This window comes from Muscardinus avellanarius (genome assembly GCF_963383645.1).
Source record: "Muscardinus avellanarius genome assembly, chromosome: 22".
In the NCBI taxonomy this organism is placed as follows: domain Eukaryota; kingdom Metazoa; phylum Chordata; class Mammalia; order Rodentia; family Gliridae; genus Muscardinus; species Muscardinus avellanarius.
In genome coordinates, this window is record NC_137808.1 from 6,765,602 (window position 1) to 6,784,175 (window position 18,574).

Below are 18,574 nucleotides of genomic sequence, written 5' to 3' on the forward strand. Positions count from 1 at the left end.
GCCCCTGCCGATTTCCCTCTCGATGGTATACTGGCCCTTGAGGTCCTCCTCCCAGGGATTGTCGGTAGAGATGCCTGGACTCGCCTCCCTTCCTTCTTCCTTACCAGCCATATTAAAGACAAAGCCAAAATCTGAAATCCAAAGTCCTGAGCCAAAATTCAAACCTAAAGTCCAAAGTCCAAAGTCCAAAGTTAAAGTGAAGCCGAATCCAAATCCACACAAGTACCAAGACGCAGTCCTACAGGTCACCACACTAGAGCTCCCTGTATTCAATGGACAAATGCCCAGCAACTGCCAGGCCCTTATATAGCCCGTGCCTGACGCCTCACAGAGGCTCTTTGTGAGGTCACAGCTAGCATGGGCCAATCAGGTGAGGCATGGCCTGCCTGGGCTGTCTTACCTTTGGCCTCCAAGACCTTTCCCTTTTTAATATAGACTGGTGATTGGAGTCTTTTCTACATTAGTCTCCTAAATCTTGTAGAAACAAAAGTCGCACTAACTTTTCATCATGAAATTGGCTTTATCAGAGGTCTTTCTGTCTTCACCCAGCTCTGAGTTCCTATCTAACGTCCTGCAGTTCCACCTGAAGGACTTCCCTCACTCAGGACAGGTCTAGTGACCAACTCTTTTGGCTCTTGCTTATCTGCTGCTGTGGTTTGAGCGTGTGTGTCCCCGGCATTCCAGTTGAGGACTCAACCCCGGTGCACCAGTGTTGAGAGGGGCCTTCAGGAGGGGTTAGGCTATGAAGCTCCATTTCCAGGTGTACGTTTAGAAAAGAGTGAGCGTGTACAAGGCCCTGAGTTGAACCCCAGGACGACACACACACACACACACACACACACACACACACGCACACATTTATTAAACTGGCATGGTGACACAAACCTGTCATCCAAGCTAGTCAGGAGGTTGCAAGTTTGAGGCTCATTGGAAGGATGGGTAGAATCCCAATTACTGCAAAAAAATAAAAAGAAAAAAGAAAGAAAGGAAAAGAAAGGGCTTGATGTAGTGAGTTCAAGCCACCTACTCTCTCCAATGTGGAATGTCCTTGGACTTACCTCTGGAGGTTCAAGAAATCGACTTTTGTTTTTAATCAATTACCCAGCCTATGGTATTTTGTTACAGTGGCATGAGGAATACCTCTGTTCCTCTTTGTATGGGAAACATGCTTTAGCTGGCCAAAGGATTTATCATTTTAAATGTATCAACCTGCCAGGCATGGTGGCGCACGCTCGTAATCCCAGCAAGCTTTCAGACTCCAGATGGTGTTACAGACCCTGACAAGATCATCTGTCGGAGTCCTCTGGATGGTCATAGACACACACCGCATGGACCCATCTGATCTCCCCATGCCAATTACATACATATGTACCCTAAGCCGGGGGCCCCCTTACATCGCCCCTGTTCAGCTCGAAGCAGCTCGATGAGTCGTCGCCCTGATTCCTTTGCTATGGGTACATGTATGTATGTAAAAATGGGGTGACATTGATGGGAAATTAGCTCATGTTACATGTCTGTACACTTGTAAAAGTCAAATTGTATTTTCTGTACTTACCTTTGACCTGACAGGTGTCAGGAAGTTACTAGACAGAGGGGGAAATGTACCAGTATTGGGAACGGCCTAGTCACCCCCCCCCATGCCATTTTGGCATGAGGCTGTATTTCTATTTTCTGTATTTCTATCTTTCTAATAAACTTCTTTAAATCTTCAGCAACTGTCCAAGCTGTGCATATTTATTCTTAGCTTAGGACAAGAACCCGCAGTAATTTTCTGTTTTTGTTCATTTTGGCTTTTGTTTTGGGTTGGGGGAAAGTGTGTCCGGGACCCTAGCAGGGGTCCCTGGGGAACAGTTTCACCACAACCATACTCTCCCCAAACTGCAACATGATTATTAATATATTTCAAAAGAAAATGATATATTTCAAAAGTAGTTGTGTCAAAATGGCGGCTGACATGGGTAAAGAAAGGACTTGATTTCTGCCTACAACAGGCAGCTATTCCAATGTAAATTGACCTAGCTCAAAATAATTAACAAGTCAGTAGAGGAGAGCTAGGACTTGTGCTTTCTAAAGACAGATCTACATGATGGTCTAGGGAGGGTGGGGCAGGGTTTGACCTTGCCCTTCAGGAAAGCAGCTGCCTTGCCACACCTGGTTGGGAGGTACCTTACAGGGACAGTTACTACATCAGGATTACGTGAACAAGATGGAGGTCATGGGTATAAAAAAGGCTGAGTCCACGTGTAATTCCTTTGGCATACTCACTCGAGTCATCCCTCCATGCCAGTCTAGTATGGAGCTGTTCCTATTCTCTGTATTTCTGTTAATAAACTTCTTTAAATCTTCAGCAAGAGTTCGGGCTAATGTGTATTTATCCTTAGCTCAGAACAAGAATCCGTGGTTTTTCTCTGTTTTCCTGTTTGTGTGGTTGTGGTGGGGGAATTACTTCTCCCCTCACACACCAAACACATTTCAACCGCAACAGGTCATACCCCAGGCAACGCATGACCCTTAAAATCCAGGCGTTGGGCTCCTTGGGGAGCGCGGAAAGGGCAGTCTCTGCCCATGATTGCAGAAGCCGGGTCTGCTACTACCCTGGGAAGGCAGGGAATTTCATTTTGCCTCCTGTCTTAGTGGATTTCTTGTCTCTGCTGTCTAGTTTGGGCAAAGCTGAGGAAACCAGGTATGTTGTTTGTATTCCTCCTAATTAAAAAGAATCTGAGAAACACTCTGGCTTACTTAAATGAAATTTCTTTGATACCAAGAATTGTACCAACGAGAAGAAATAAGAAAAAGAGGTGTGGTGGCGCACTTGGGAGGCTGAGACCGGAGGATCGTGGTTCGTGGCCAGCCTCAGCTTCTTAGTGAGGCCCTCTGCAACTTAGTGAGGCCCTGTTTCAAAATAATAATAAAATAGGCCTGGGGGTGTAGCTCAGAGGTAGAATGCCCCTGGGTTCCATCCCTAGTACTGAAAAAAAAATTTAATGGAGGGCACGATACACTTTCTTGTATGTCAGCTTTTTTGTGTGTATGGTACTGTGGATTGAATCCAGGGCATTCTACCTTTGAGCTACACCCCCAGCCCTACTTCATTTTTAATTTGAAACAGGGTCTCACTAAGTTGCCAGGGCCTCCCTCAAACCTGAATCCGCCTGTCTCAGCTTCCCGGGTACCGCAGGCATGCACCATGGTGCAGGCTTGTGTGTCAGCTTTGAACTTTTAAGAAGCATATTCTCGGTGCATGCCTATAATCCCAGTACTTGAGAGGCTGAACTGGAGGATTGCAGGTTTGGGGCCAGCCTCGGCAACTTAGCATAGCCCTCAGCAACTGTTAGGATCCTGCTCCAAACTAAAAAATCAAACAGGGCTGGGGTATTGCTCAGAGGTAGAACAATTCATTCCCTGACACCACCAACCCCCTAGCGCGTTCTCAGAGGTAGCAGTCCCTCTGCGGAGGGGCCTTGGCAACGAGGTGTAGTTAGCACGTGTGCGGAGCCTCCACACAGCCCACCTCACATCTTCTCGCTTTGATTTCAGGGTGGATTATGTGGACTCTTTGGGGCGGTCCCGGCGCTGCATGAGAAAGGATTTGCCAGATTTGCTGGAGATGGATAAAAATCTCCAGGGGAGGCTGTACGTATGTGCTCTGCAAACCTTGGCCCAAGTCTTTTGTTAAGGCATAAGAATATTGATTGAATATTATATTGAGTCACTCTTTTGAAGGCCCAGAGTCCTGCCTTCCCTCTGGTAGCCCAAGGGGCAGCATGGGAAGGAAGGTTCCGTTAACTCATCGTTGTGCTGAGGCAAGATTCCAGGACGCTCGTGTAGCACGTGTGGTGCATGACTTAAATCAGTGAGGTGGAGGTGCCGTGAGCCAGAGGCCTCTGTCAGGAGCTGTCGTCTCCATCCAACTCCATCCGTCTCTGTGGTCCAGCGGCCGGAGCGGAAGCGTTGCGGCCTCTCAGTCCGTATCTGAAGACAGTTTTCGCTCTGTTCCCCGTTAGATTTATTAGTCCTGCTAACGAAAAGACCTTGTTGTCGGAAGATATGAGGAAGGAGCTTCAGCGCCAGCAGTGGGAGGAGGAGGAAAGGAGGCGCTGAGGAGGCCCGTGGGGCCCGTCCACTACGAAGACATCCGCGACCATGGTACGCTGGGCTCCGTCCTGCCCTTCAGTCTCAGCGGTGGCGGGCAGGAGGGCGGGTTCATAGAGCCACAGCCTGGCGCGGAAGTGGGAGCGTCTGCTGTAGAAATTCAGAGGAGGCCCGTGTCCACTTCAGAGCCCGACACACGGCCTGCTAATCCAAGAGCTCATTCCTGAAGATAAGTGAACTAGACAGCCATGGCCAAAAGTTAATCTTTTTATGGGTATCACTTCGCAAACAAGATGAAAACTTTTTTTTTTTTGTACTAGGGGTTAAATGCAGGGACATTCTGTCTCTGAGCTACATCCTGAGCCTTTTTAAATTTTTGTTTTGAAACAGGGTCTTAGTAGGTTGCTGTGAGAGTCTCACCAAATTTCTGCTGAGCCTGACCTCAAATCTGCGATCCTCTTGTCTCAGCCTCCCCAGTATTGGGATTACAGGCACGTACTCCATACCCAGAACAAAAACTCATCACGGCTTTTAGTTTGCTTAGCTGCATTTTAAAAACTTGTATGAATATCACTGTGTTTCTTTTTGTTTTGGTAGGAAGTTTGGCGTGACTGCAGTTTACTGATGAAGGAATCTAATCTTTCGAATAATTTTAACTTATTTCAGAGGCCCGGCAGCTTGGTGTTGGGTATTTTGCTCTTGCCCAAGACCAGGAGTTGACACACAAGCAAATGAAAACCTTAGAGATGCTGCGTGAGCAGGTACAAAATGGAATTCAACACCGATGTGAGAAAGGATTGGGCGGGCGGCTGAAAGGAAAATCCAGTAAATTAAATTAGAAATTAAAATCGCTATTCAAAATGCTGTCAACGGTTGCACAAAGGTAATTGCTCTTCTGTTTTGGTGTTCCAAACTTTAAGATTAGAAGTGTTCTAGACTTCCGGGAAGATGGCGACCGAGAAAAGCGGGGCTTAAGAGCCCCGCTAACAACCAATCTCCATTACCACAAAATCAGCGCCTTTCATAGCCAGAAAACACCATCACCAGAGAAACAAAAAAATCACTAGGCTCCAGAGAGAAAGCAGACTGAGAACAGAGCTCAGAGCCACAGAGAAGATAACTGGCCTCACGCCTGAGGACGCGGCAGCAGCGCCATACTGCCGGCGGCAGCGGCAAATTCACCGGATGGCTACAGCAAGCCGAGGTGAGCCGCCGTGGAACAGCCAGGCGGGATTTCTCGCCGCAGGTAAAATCTAAAGCTCCCAGTGGCTGAGCTCAGCACACGCCGCAGGGATTCAGAGTGGAAATCAAAACCAAGAAGAAATACGCCAGCCTTACGGCTGAGGGCGTGGCAGCGGCGCCATATTGCCACCGGCGGCAGCAGCAGAGAATTCACCGAATCCAGTACAGCTACATCTGCATACTCAAGAACAGTGAGTCAAATTGCGGGCCACAGAGGAGAAATCCCAGGACTGTACTCCCTGGGACTTGACCCAGTGGGGGAGGGGCGGTGGCAGAGATATCACACCATAGGAGAACGTGCAACCTGGCACCCCCCACAGTCTAAAGCAGCCTCTATCGACTCTCTGGGTCGGAGACTCTGTGATACAACCCAGTAAAGGAGTAGTGGGGTCTGAGATACTACTGACTCGAGATCCAGAACACCTTAAGTGAAGTCATAGTGACCCAAGGGAAGAACCTAGAGAAGGCACAAACTTCCTAAATCATGGGAAAGAGGAATAATACTGGAGCAATGAATGCCCACAACCCCATAACATCAGAACCCGATAAAACAGAAAATCAGAGATTTCTAGAAGATCAAATCAGGAAAATAACTGTAGAAATAATAGAGGTGCTTCAAAAAGAACTCAGAGAGAGCCAAAAAGAGATAAAGGATGCAATTAATGAAGTAAAGGCCTCAATTCAAAGCACAAACAACCGATTAGACCACATGGAGAACAGAATCTCGCTCTTAGAAGATGATCATTCCAAAAATGAACGCATAGTTTCTAATCTAGGAAAAAATATCTGACAGCAGGAATCTGATATTGAAGAAATATGGGCCCATTTTAAGAGAGCTAACCTAAGAATAATTGGAATAGAGGAGGGAAAAGAAAGTGAAACCAAAGGGATCAACAATCTCTTCAAGAAAGTAATAGCAGAAAATTTTCCAAACATAGAGCAAGAGGTTGATACACAGGTCCAGGAAACTTATAGAACTCCCTTTAGACAGGATCGGAGAAGAGGATCCCCACGCCACATAATTGTCAAAATGACCAATGTGGAAGCCAAGCAGAGAATCTTAAAGGCAACAAAAACAAAGGGCCAAGTGACATTCAGAGGCAAACCAATTAGAATCACTCCAGACTTCCCAAACCAAGTCATGAGAGCCAGAAGGGCTTGGAGTAACATATTCCAAACTCTGAAAGAAAACAACTTCCAGCCAAAAATTTCCTACCCAGCAAAACTTTCTATCAAATTAGATGGAGAAATAAGAAGCTTCCATGACAAACAGAAACTGAAGGAATTTTTGTCTTCAAAACCAGCACTAGAGAAAATACTCAAAGAGATTAACTACAAAGAAGAAATAGGTAACACACCAGAGAAACAAGAGTTTCCATCTAACAGTCAACTAAGATTGGTTATCTGTGGAGATTCATTACTTATGTTAGTCTTTTACCTATCTCTAAATGGTATTGTTTGCCTTTATTGTTGTTAATTTTTAGGATTTCTAGTTGGAATATTAATATACCTTCAGATATAGCATTTGGAAATATTTTATCCCATTCTATTAGTAACTGTTAACTCTGTTTACATTGTCTTTGGATATACAATATTTTTTTATTTTTTAGGGAGTTTGTATACTCTTCTGTTGCCTGTGCCATTGAAATCATATCCAAGAAATCACCGCCAATTTCAATGTTGTGAGGTTTTATGACCCAGATTTTCTTCTAAAAGTTTATAGTCTTAAGATTTATATTTAGGTCTTTTATCTATTTTGAGTTAATATTTGTATATGGGATTAGGTAAGGGTCCAACTTTATTCTTTTCCATGTAATTATTATGTTTCAACAATATTTAGTTAAAAGATTATTATTTCTACCACCAAATGTTCGTGGAAACCTTGTCAAAAATAACTTGACAATATAGGGAAGAATTTAGCTCTAGGCTTTTATTTAACTCCAATGGTTTATATATCTGCCTTTAGAATAGTACTATACTGTTTCAATTATTGTAGCTTTATATGGTTTGAAATCAGAAAATATATATCTTCTAGCTTTGTTCTTTTTCAAGATCGTTTTGGGTATCTAGAGTCCATATTCCATATTAGGATAGAGTTTTTTTCTGAAAAATAAATATATAAATATATGATAGTTTCACCTAAAAAAAATAGAAAAAAAATAATCTCTGGTAAGAAAGAAAGTAAAAAGAAATATTGAAATGTTATCTTTAAGTCATCAAAAGCTTGGTATCAGACAAATGAAACTGTTATGTGAGATTATCATTTTTAATTTAGGATAAATTGCTATAATATTAGATGTCAACCACTAAGCCAAGCATGGGAGGGAGGGATGGGGAGAGAATGGGTTGGGGATCGAGTGGGGGCTGACTGGGTGATGTGTGCATGTATGTCTACAAAAGTTTGTATCCCACTATGATGTATGAATACAGTGCACCAATTAAAAAAAAAGATTAGAAGTGTTCTAATTACTGTGGAAGAAGTAACCTATGAAACTTTGGTCATTTGAAGCTGGTTTCAGATGGGGTCCTTTTGGGTGGCCCATGTGAGAAAACGGCAAGTTCTTGAAGGGATCCAGGAGGAGAGGAGAGATGGGTGGTTTGCTGGAGCTTCCACGATGCCCTGCAACCGCGCTAAACTCCGCCAGGCCTCAGAGGGTTCTTGGAGTAGCACTCGAGACGTCTAGCTCTCGGTTCTATTTAGACAACAGATCAGAGGACCAAACGAGAAAATATAAAGGAAAAACGAAAGGCTATTTTAGAAGCAAGACTTGCCAAACTCCGACAAAAGAAGATGAAAAAGTCCAAAGAAGATGGCACAGAGGATGATGACACAGGTATATCACGGCTTCGGATTTTTACTCGAAAGGGAAAAGCTTAGTTCCAGTGAAGTCGCTCTGGTAGGGCTGGTGTGTGCAATTAGCCATTTAGTTTTTTCTCTATGGAAGCCAAAGATCTTTGAAGTACTGCCAGGAGCAATTTTTATAACCAAAGTAATACAGAATGGCTTTTTAGTATTTTTAGGCAGTGGGCAGGCATATTAACAAACTATATGTTGGATTTTTTTAGAATGGCACAGTTTAGTAAATGAGACTTAGAGAAAGAGTATTTTAAGATAAATTTAGTTGTGCACATAAATGTTTTAGGGCAAAAAATTTTTAATTCAAGTATACAAAAATGTTTGAGCTGTACATATTTATGAGCTAGTATGTGATATTTTGATACATGTAACCCTTGTATAGTTTTTAAATCATTGTAAACATGTCTGTTACCGCAAATATTTATCATGTCCTACAGTAATGCATTGAAAATTCCTTCTGAGCTTTCTAGATCTCAGCATGTTTGCGTATGTTTCGATTGCTTATACTATACTCATTCTTTATTTTTCCTACACTGAAGTCAAGTCAGTGTAGGAAAAATAAAGAATTTAGAGCATGCCGGGCCTGGTGGCACATGCTTGTCATCCCAGCATTCGGGAGGCTGAGACTGGTGGATCACGGTTCACAGCCTGCCTCAGCTACTTTGTGAGGCCCTTTGCAAATCAGTGAGACCCTGTTTTTTTTTTTTTTTTTGGTGGTACTGGGGTTCCTGGAAGCCCTTCTACCTCCAGGCTACACTCCCAGACTTATTTTTATATTTTTGAAACAGGGTCTCTTACGCCAGCGCGGCTGGCTTCGAACCTGCGCCATCCTCCTGTCTCCACCTCCCAAGCGTGGGGATTACAAGCGTGCACCACCATGCCCGGCTCAGTGAGACCCTGTTTCAAAATAAAGAATAAAAAGTAGGGCTGGGGCTGTCGCTCAGAAATAGAATGCCCCTGGGTTCTATCCCCAGACACGCAAATAAAATAAAATAACAATAAAAAAATAAATAATTTAGAGATAGGAGTAGAGACAGCTTAACAAATACCGGGCTCTAGAAGCTGGTGATTTGGACCTTGGAGCTTAACAGCCAGCACTGTTCAAGGCTGTGGTCAGACTCCTCGTTATAGTGTTATGAAGTAAAAGCTAAGCTGTCCTAGCAGAGACCCCGTCACAGATTGGCTCAAAGAAGACAGAACCCTGTTTCTACCCAGCACTTCTGAGGTGCCGGGCAGGCCAGTGGCTGTGCCTGGAGCGGCCACCCAGTCCTGGGCCCCAGGCCCCTGGTGAGTTCACTGCCTGGAGAGCTGGCTCCCCATCCAGGTCCTGCCCGCCCCGGGGAGGAGGAAGAGGGGAGTGGGAAACAGCTTCCGTTTAGGACTCTGAGTCAGTTACTACAACCTGTGCATTTAATTTTTTTTGTGTGTGTGGTACTGGGGATGGAACCCAGGGGCTTTATACTTTAGGACCTATTTTATATTTTATTTGGAAACAGGGTCTTTTCACTAAGTTGCTGAGAGCCTCACTAAGTAGCTGAAGTTGGCTTTGAACCTGTGCGATCCTCTTGTCTCGGCCTCCCAAGCGCGGGGATTACAAGCGTGCGCCACCATGCCGGGCCAACCTGTGCGTTTATATCCCGCTGGCCAGAGCTCAGTCCCCTGGGCTGTTCCAAGCTGCAGGCAGCTGGAAGTGGTCTCTCCATCAAGAGCATTCTGTTTCCAGCAGGGAAAGGGGAGTACGGGTGTCTAGGGACCTATAAAGGTTTCCCCAGCTTTCACAAACGCCTCGTGCCAAGGGATGGGCCACTTTCTAACTTCTGAGCAAACCCTCATTTAGCTTTGAAAAGAAACCAGGAAAAACTGAAAAAATGTGAAAGTCATCTGTCTGGTTCCATATAAATAGCGTCTCTGGAACATGTTAAGCTCCTCGTATTGTCCCTCTGGGTTTTGCTCTGTCCTCTGAACATCTGTCATTCCCAGAAAATATGAAGTGCCACCATGGTTCTTTTTAAAAATCTATTTTATTTAAGTTTTTAAAAGTGCAGTCAAAGTGGAGCAGCCTGCAGCACGTCCCGGCTCTGATCTCCTGCTCCTCTTGCCTCGCCTGGGATTGTGGGATTGTTACTTTGGTTGAGTGCTTTGGGAGTCTCCGGTCCTTTAGTGTTTGGCTTGTGAAGCAGAGGCACCGGAGGAATAAAGACCTGGAACCCCAGCCTGGGCTTCAGTCCTGGATCTTACACTTTTTCTTCTTTGTGGTACTGAGGATTGATCCCAGGACATTCTACCTCTGAGCTGCACCCCCAGCACTATTCTAGTTTTTATTTGGAAACAAAGTCTTACTAAATTGCTGAGGCTGGCCTTGAACCTGTGATCCTCCTGGAATCTAGCCTCCCAAGTACTGGGATTATAGACATGAACCACCATGCCTGGCTGTTTCTTGTGTGCCGGGGTCCAGCCCTAGCAGAGTCGGGGTTCTTGTGTTGATGAGGGGGAAACCGAGGCCGATAATGAAAGAAGAATGACCACACGAAATAGTCAACCTTCTTCATTTTATTCAGGATTTGTTATAGTTTTTATACTTTATTTTTTGATAGAAAAGCAAGAGCATAGTCATGCAAGCAGGATTGCCGAGGACAGTAAAAGTTATTATTTTTTATAAAGTTTAGGGCAAGGGTGCTAGACATTTATTTATTTTTATTTATTTCTATTGGTGCATTGTAATCATACATCACATTGGAATACAAGAGTGAGAGGATATACAAGCACACGTCATCCAATTAGCCCTCATCCAGTCCCCATTCCATTCCCTCCCCCTCCCTCAATCCCATGCTTGTTTGGTGATTAACTTTGATACATATGTTTATGTACCTCCTGCTTTTTAAAGAGGCTCCATCCTCCCCTATTCCATACCCTCTGATTGGTCACCTTAATTGCTTCACTATAGGGCCCTTTCTATAGCTCGACCACTTCCTGTTGCCCCTTTCCTCCTAGTTATTGTTGATTAGGGGAAGCATCTGGTTTTAATTTTCTGTGATATTTCTCTGTGCATGCCGCGTTGAAAATACTGATCCAACTCTTGATGGCCCCAGTTGTAGCCTGGCTACCCAGTGGACTGATCCAGACCTCACTGGCTCAAGCAGCGGCCTTGCCTCATGGGAGGCCCCGATTCTAGTCTCGCTGGCCCCGACACTAGCCTAACCCCTCAGCTAGCTCCGATTCCGGCCTCGGAGGCCCCAGCACCGGCCTTCCTCACGGCAGGCTCCGATGCTAGCCGATAGCCCCGGCATCGGCCTAACCCCTCGGCAGGCTCTGATCCAAGCCTCGGAGGCCTCAGTAGTGGCCTTGCTTCATGGAAGGCTCCGATGCCGGCCGCTGGCCCCGGCACCAACCTAACCCCTCGGCAGGCTCCAATCCCGGCCTCGCAGGCCTCAATAACGGCCGGCTCTGATGTGGGCTGCTGGTCCTGGCACCGGACTAACCCCTCGGCAGACTCCAATCCCAGCCTTGGAGGCCCTGGCACCAGCCTTGCCTCACAGCAGGCTCCAATGCAGGCCGCTGGTCCCGGCACTGGCCTAACCCCTCGGCAGGCTCCAATCCCGGCCTCGGAGGCCTCAATAACGGCCTTGCCTCATGGAAGGCTCCGATGCCGGCCGCTCGTCCTGACACCGGGCTAACCCCTCACCAGACTCCAATCCCGGCCTCAGAGGCCCCAGCACCGGCCTTGCCTCGCATCAGGCTCCAATTCCGGCCTCTCTAGCTCCAGCACCGGCCTAACCCCTCGGCAGGCTCCGATCCCGGCCTTGGAGGCCTCACTAGCGGCCTTGCCTCATGGAAGGCTCTGATGCTGGCCGCTGGCCCCGGCCCCGGCCTAACCCCCCAGCAGACTCTGATCCTGGCCTTGGAGGACCCAGTGCTAGACATTTAAACAATCATAGTGTATTTTGTCTCACTTCCCAAGGCTGACTGAAACCTTGATCTTATACAGTGGTTCAAACTAAGGTCAGTTTGAACTTACTGTTTGACCCAATAACTTTATCCTTGGGAAAGAATCTTTGCTGCCTGAGTCTCTCACAAGCCGCCGCCCATCAGTTTTAGTTATAATGTTTATACATAAAATTTCAATTATACATATTAACCCAAATAATCCTAAAATAATTTTAAGAAAGAAAGGAATGCTAGACATTCTTCATGGGGGATCTACGCCATTGCAGATCCCCTGATCGAGCTTTCTCAAGATCTGCATGATATGCGGTAGCCCTTGTGTGTGTGGATTTTTTGTGTGTGTATGTGTTACTGGGGATTGAACCCAGGGGCATTCTGCCTCTGAGCTACACCCACAGCCCTCTTTTATTACCTTTTATTTTTAGACAAGGTCTCACCAAGTTGGGGAGGGCCTCACTGAGTGGCTGAAGCAGGCCTTGAACCTATGATCCTCCTGTCTCAGCCTCCCAAGTACTGGAATTGTAGGCGTGTGTCACCACGCCCGGCTTTCTTAGTGTTTCTTACCTGTGCAGGATTGCTGAGATGAATTTTCCTTCAACCATAAAATGGGAATATGGAATTCTTTAGGTTCTTGTTACAAGAATTAAAAGACCCATTGCATACAAATACTTACCTCATTGCCTAGGCCATGATAGGTGCTTTGTAAACACTGTTAACTACTCTTAGTTATTGAGTTAATTTTGCATGTTTCGTCATTATTTATTGGTGTCTTTTATTTCCTTATAAAAAGCAGATGGAGATATTGTCGGGCCTTTGCCACCAGAACCAAAGGCTGTGCCGACTCCCCCTCCTGTCGCCCAGAGCAGCAAAGTAGAGGTGATCGTCCAGGAGAGGAAGGACACCACGCCCGGGGTGCCGCACGTCAGGGAGTGGGACCGAGGAAAAGGTGAGGGGGCGGCTCCGAGGTGTACCCTTCCCGTCCGTGGGCCCTGCGCAGGGAGGTTTTCTGAAATCGTAGTTGAAAGGTTGAAAATAGAGTCAGGGAGTTTAGGAGGGAGGTAAAAACACCAACCAGGTTATCAGAGACTGCTGCTTTATTCAGACCCGGCACCTTCCGGGAGTCGGCCAACCGTGGGGTTAGAGAATGACGGGCCATGCGTCCGAAGAGTTGTGCGTAGTCCTGACCAGCAGGCTGAGTCAGAGGCACTGATTTTATAGGCATGCTGATTCTCTTGTGACATCTGTAGTCTCGTGATTTCAGGTATGTCGCGAATCTCGCGATATCTCTGCTTCTGGCTTCCAGGGTTCCGCCTCCTGTTCCTGCTATGAGATCATGTAGGGGAGGGGAGGGACCCAACTTATCATCAGTGTGATTCTGGGGGTGGGGTTTCCACTTTTGCGGTGCAGGGATGGAACCCAGGGCCTTGGGCGTGCTCAGCGATTGCTCTGACACTGGCAATCCTCCTGCCTCAGCCTCCAAAGTACTGGGATTATAGACATGTCCCACCATGCCTGGCTGCTTTACTTTTTAAAGCACTTGGAGGAAGTTTTAAATTCATGCTGTCCTAATGTGGTCTTACAGCCTTGGAATGTCACTCTTCAGGAATTACTTTTAAAGTACGTGATTTTAAAATAGTCTGTATTGCCGGGTCCAGCCCTAGCAAGAGTCGGGGTTCGTGTGTTGGTGAGAGAATAGTCGAGGTCGTGAGAGAGACGCTGACACACAGAAGACCAGCTGCAATCTGCTCTATTTATTCAGAACTTACAACAACCTTTATACTTTCTTACCTGCAGGACAGAAAAAAACATACTCATGTAAGCAGGAAAGTTCAAAGAAAAAAAAAGATTCTTTAACAGACCTCAGGGCAGGGTGCCAGACATTTAATGAATGATAGAAAGTAAGCTTTGTCTTATATCACAAGGTCAGCTTGAACTTAACCTTTTGGCCCAGACTTTGTCCTTGGGAAAAAATTCTTTGCTGACTGAGTCTCTCACAAGCCATCACACACCTGTTTTAGTTAATAATGCTTATACATAAAATTCCAGGTACACATATTGCTCCAAATAATCTTAAAATAATTTTTGAAGAAGGAGATGCTATTCATACTTCATGGGCTTCTATCCCCAGTACCACACACACACAGACACAAACACACACAGAGGATTGGGGGTGTAGTGCAGAGGTAGAGCACACCCAGGTCAGTCCCCAGCACCTCAGCAAAGGGGGCTGGGAACCCGGGGATGTAGCTCAGTGGCACTTAGGGGTTCAGTCCCCAGTACTGGGGGGAGGGGAAGAAGTGGATATAACACTTGACAAAAAACCAATTGACTGTAAACTTACCTGATTACTAGTGAATTCCAACAGCGCTCTTTCTTACTTTCGCTAGACTTTTCCTTTGGATACTGGTCGAAGCGACAGTCCGACCTCTGTGCTGAGCGAGACCCTGAGTTTGCCCCACCGTCGGATTACTTTATGGGTCAGAAGAGGCCTGGCTCCTTCGGGATGCAGACGTGGAGCAGACCTGGCCCCGCACAGGGCGACCCAGGGCAGTCTTCTGGCCAGAGCCAGGAGCCCGGGCCCGCACACCCGTCACCCTCTCCTGCCCCTGAAGGCCCGGCAGCAGCGCCCAGGGTCACCTTTGAAACACTGGATGACATGATTTCGAATTACAAACAAGCCACGTGGCCTCGAGCGCTCCGACTCTGGTTTGTGCTGTGGACGGTGCCTTCCTCTCCCGGAGCGGCAGAGAGAACTTGAGGGACCGAGGGCCGCCTGAGTCCTGGGCTTCCCCGGGAGGGACAGGCCTCAGGCGGCTCTGTGTCCGGGACCAGGACTCCTCTGGGCCTGGCTGTTGATTCCTCGCTTGTGGTTGTGGAGGGCCTGGCCCCCCGCCGTGCGCCGCTGGCCCAGCGGAAGACTTGCAATGTTCTACAAAGCCTGACTGGGGAGCTTGGAACCCTGTCTGTTTCATCTCCACGTCTGACTTAGATGTCAGGGCTCCATTCCTTTACTTTTGCAAATACCGGCATGTAGGTGTCTTATTCCGAGGGTCTGGCTTTCAGCGCCTGGCTGGAGTCTCTGCCTTTTCTGCGGCAGATGGGGCATCGCGTGGGCGCCAAGGGCCGGGTGTCCAAGGGACCCTGAAGCCGGCGGGGCATCCATGCGCTTGAAGCCGGGGCAGGGAGGGCCTTGGAAATCTGGAGAGGCGACGTTGAGGCCCTTCCTTGCATTCTGAGAGGCCGCCTGACACCCAGCGCTCAGCAGCCCGCTGGTAGTGTTCAGTGTGGGCGTGGCTCGAGCAGCCGGTCCTGTTCAGAGACCAGTGCTCCTGAGTTGTAGCGAGTAGAGCTTTTTATTTTTTAAATTAATTAATATTTTATTTTTGGGGTCCTGGAGGTTGAACCCAGGAGCGTTGTTATACCTCTGTACTACCCTCCCCTTTTATTGTTTGCTTTTTTTTTTTTTTTTTGTACTGAGTATAGAACCCAGGGGCATTCTACCTCTGGGCTACACTCCCCGCCCTATTTTCTATTTTATTTGGAAACAGGGTCTCACTGAGTTGCTGAGAACCTCACTTAGTAGCTGAGGTTGGCTTCGAACCTGTGCGATCCTCCTGTCTCAGCCTCCCAAGCGCTGGGATTACAAGTGTGCGCCACCACGCCCGGCTATCTTTTCTTTCCGTTTTTCGATACTGGTGATTGAATCCAGGGGCATCCTACCCCTGAGTTACACCCCCAGCACCCACCCCCTTTTTCTAAACTGAGTTGTGCTAAGTTGCCACGAGTCTCAGTACTTGCTGAGGCTGTCCTTGAACCTGCAATCCTCCCATCTCATTTTCCAAACACTGAGATTACAAGTGTGTCACCACACCCAACTGTTTTTCTTCTGTGTCTTTGGAGTGCCATTACAGATATACCCCAAAGTGGAAATTCCTTTTGTTTTGCAGAAATCGGGGTGCTATGGGTGTGGCTTGCTCCCCTTACCAGATCCATACCCAGGCACCTTGTGTATTTCTATTTTGTCTGTCTGCCTGTCTGCCCGCCTGCCCGCCCTCCCTTCCCCTCCCCCCTCTTTCCTATTTCTAAATTCTACACCCCCAGCCCTAATTTTTATGATTTATTTTGAAACAGGGTCTCACTGAGTTGCAGAGAGCCTCACTAAGTAGCTGAGGCTGGCCGCGAGCCGGGATCCTCCTGTCTCAGCCTCCCAAGTCCTGGGATGACGAGTGTGCGCCACCACGCCTGGTTCTTTGACCACTTCTGCGAAGGACCTTTTTCTGCTCCAGCTCCGCTGAGGACGTGACTCTGTGCCCAGCGTGCGCCCCTCGCGGGTCCTCAGGGTCCTGGAGGTGGGTGGGGACTAGTGACGTCACAGGCCAAGTGCGGTCACGTGTTGAGCGTCCCTGGGCGCTGGGCGCCGGGCCTGTTAACACTTGTTCTCTGACTGAGAAAGAGCCTTGCGTCCTCTCCCTGACCTGAAACCTGGAAAGAGAGCCGCTGGCTCACTCCTCACACTCCTGGGAAGAGAGATGCTCTGCACAGCGTTTTCCTCTTTTCTTTTTCTTTTTTCTTTGTGTGTGGGGCACTGGAGATTGAACCCAGGGCCATTCTGCCTCTGGGCTACACCTCCAGCCCTATTTTTTTTTTATGATACAAAGATGCGCATTTATTTGATGCCTCTGCATTTAAAGACTGTGTAAGTGATGTTTGTAAGTAATCAGCTTATTTAACGATAGTTTAATGACTGTTCATTGGGAATTCTACAAAGCACGTAACTGCATGGAGATTTATACCATTCGGCTCCCTGGTAGAAACCCGCCAATATTTTAGGGGAGAAATTAACGCGGGCAGGAGGAGAGATGCAGAAGATCACAGGAGTTATGAGAGGTAGGGAATTTTGGTGTGAGACACAGGGAAACCAGAGTGCAAAAGCATCTGGAGGACATATATTAGCAGAAGAGACCAGCCGGGTGCGGTGGTGCAGGCTTATAATCCCAGCACTGGGGAGGCTGAGACCGGAGGATCGCGGTTCGCGGACAGCCTCAGCTACTTAGTGAGGCCCTTTGCAACTCAGTGAGACCCTGTTTCAAAATAAAGAATAAAAAATAGGGCTCAGAGGTAGAATGCCCCTGGGTTCCATTCGCAGTACCACCAAAAAAAAAAAAAAAGTTTGGAAAGCCAGACATGGTGGTGCATGCTTGTAATCCCAGTACTTGGGAGGCTGAGACAGGAGGATTGCAGATTTGAAGCCAGCCTCAGCAGCTTAGTGAGGCCCTCAGCAATTTAGTAAGACTCTGTTTCTAAATAAAATATAAAATAGGTCAGGGATGTGGCCCACAGGTAGGAAAGCCCCTGGGTTCCATTCCCAGTATCAAAAAAAAAAAAAAAAAAAAGTTAAGTGAATGAAGGAGAGAAAGGTCTTTGGCCGCAGAAATCTTCTCGTCTAGTAAATCAAGCAAGACAACACAACACAGAAAGAAGAAAGCCAGGCATGGTGGCGCACGCTTTTCATCTCAGCACTTGGGAGGCTGAAACAGGAGGATTGCGGAGAATCAAGGGGAGAGGCTGGCCACCTAGCCTAGCACAGAATCAGCAGGGGAAGAGGCTGGCCCCCCTAGGGGAGAATCAGCAGGGGAGAAGCCAGCCTCAGCTACTGAGTGAGGCTCTCAGCAACTTAGTGAGACCCTGTTTCCAAATAAAGTATAAATATACTCTGGGAGTATAGCCCAGAGGTAGAGAGCCCCTGGGTTCCATCCCCAGTACCACCAAAAAAAAGTCCAGTGCAATGCCGGGCGTGGTGGCGCACGCTTGTAATCCCTGTGCTTGGGAGGCGAAGCCAGCCACGCTGGCTTAAGAGACCCTGTTTCAAAAATATAAAATAGGTCTGGGAGTGTAGCCCGGAGGTAGAAGGGCTTCCAGGAACCCCAGTACCACACACACACACAAAAAAATCCAGTGCAGGAACCTAAGTTTATCCCATACCTCAAGGTAAGGGCAGGTCAGTTCAGAGTACAGCTGGTCTTTCCCACACCGTGCGTGCGTGCGTGTTGCTGGGAAATGAACCCAGGCACATTCCATGTCTGAGCTACACCACCAGCCCTATTTTATTTTGAAACAGGGTGTCACCAAGTTGTGGAGTTATTGAGGCTGTCCTTGAACCTGTGATTCTCCTGTCCGAGCCTCCCAAGCACCAGGATTACAAGCGTGCGCCCCCACAGAGGGTCTCTTTCCCCTTCTCTCTGGAAGCCACCGAGCCATTAACGTGGCTACTGAGCTGCCCTTATTATGGTGGTTTTTTCTGCTCCTTATTCCCAAGTGTGCCTAGGTATCCTGCTAACTGTTGCAGACATCATGTGCAACGGTTCTGGGGAGGAAAGTACCAGAAGGCAGGTGGCCTCGTGGTCAGGTGTTCAGCCACTGCTAGCACTGAAGGTCTTCCTC

The 18,574-nt window shown here is 47.4% G+C and overlaps 1 protein-coding gene across 1 annotated transcript; it reads left to right on the forward strand.

Moving 5' to 3' along the window:
• Positions 1–357: 357 nt before the first annotated feature.
• Positions 358–14,891, forward strand: LOC308278413 (coiled-coil domain-containing protein 174-like; the record flags this gene model as incomplete). The annotated part of the gene is given in 9 exon segments (XM_080718171.1): positions 358–370; positions 2,635–2,683; positions 3,538–3,633; positions 4,005–4,087; positions 4,090–4,146; positions 4,759–4,853; positions 8,036–8,168; positions 12,927–13,079; positions 14,521–14,891. Coding segments are annotated over 9 exon segments (1,050 nt in total).
• Between the last annotated feature and the right edge of the window lie 3,683 nt (positions 14,892–18,574).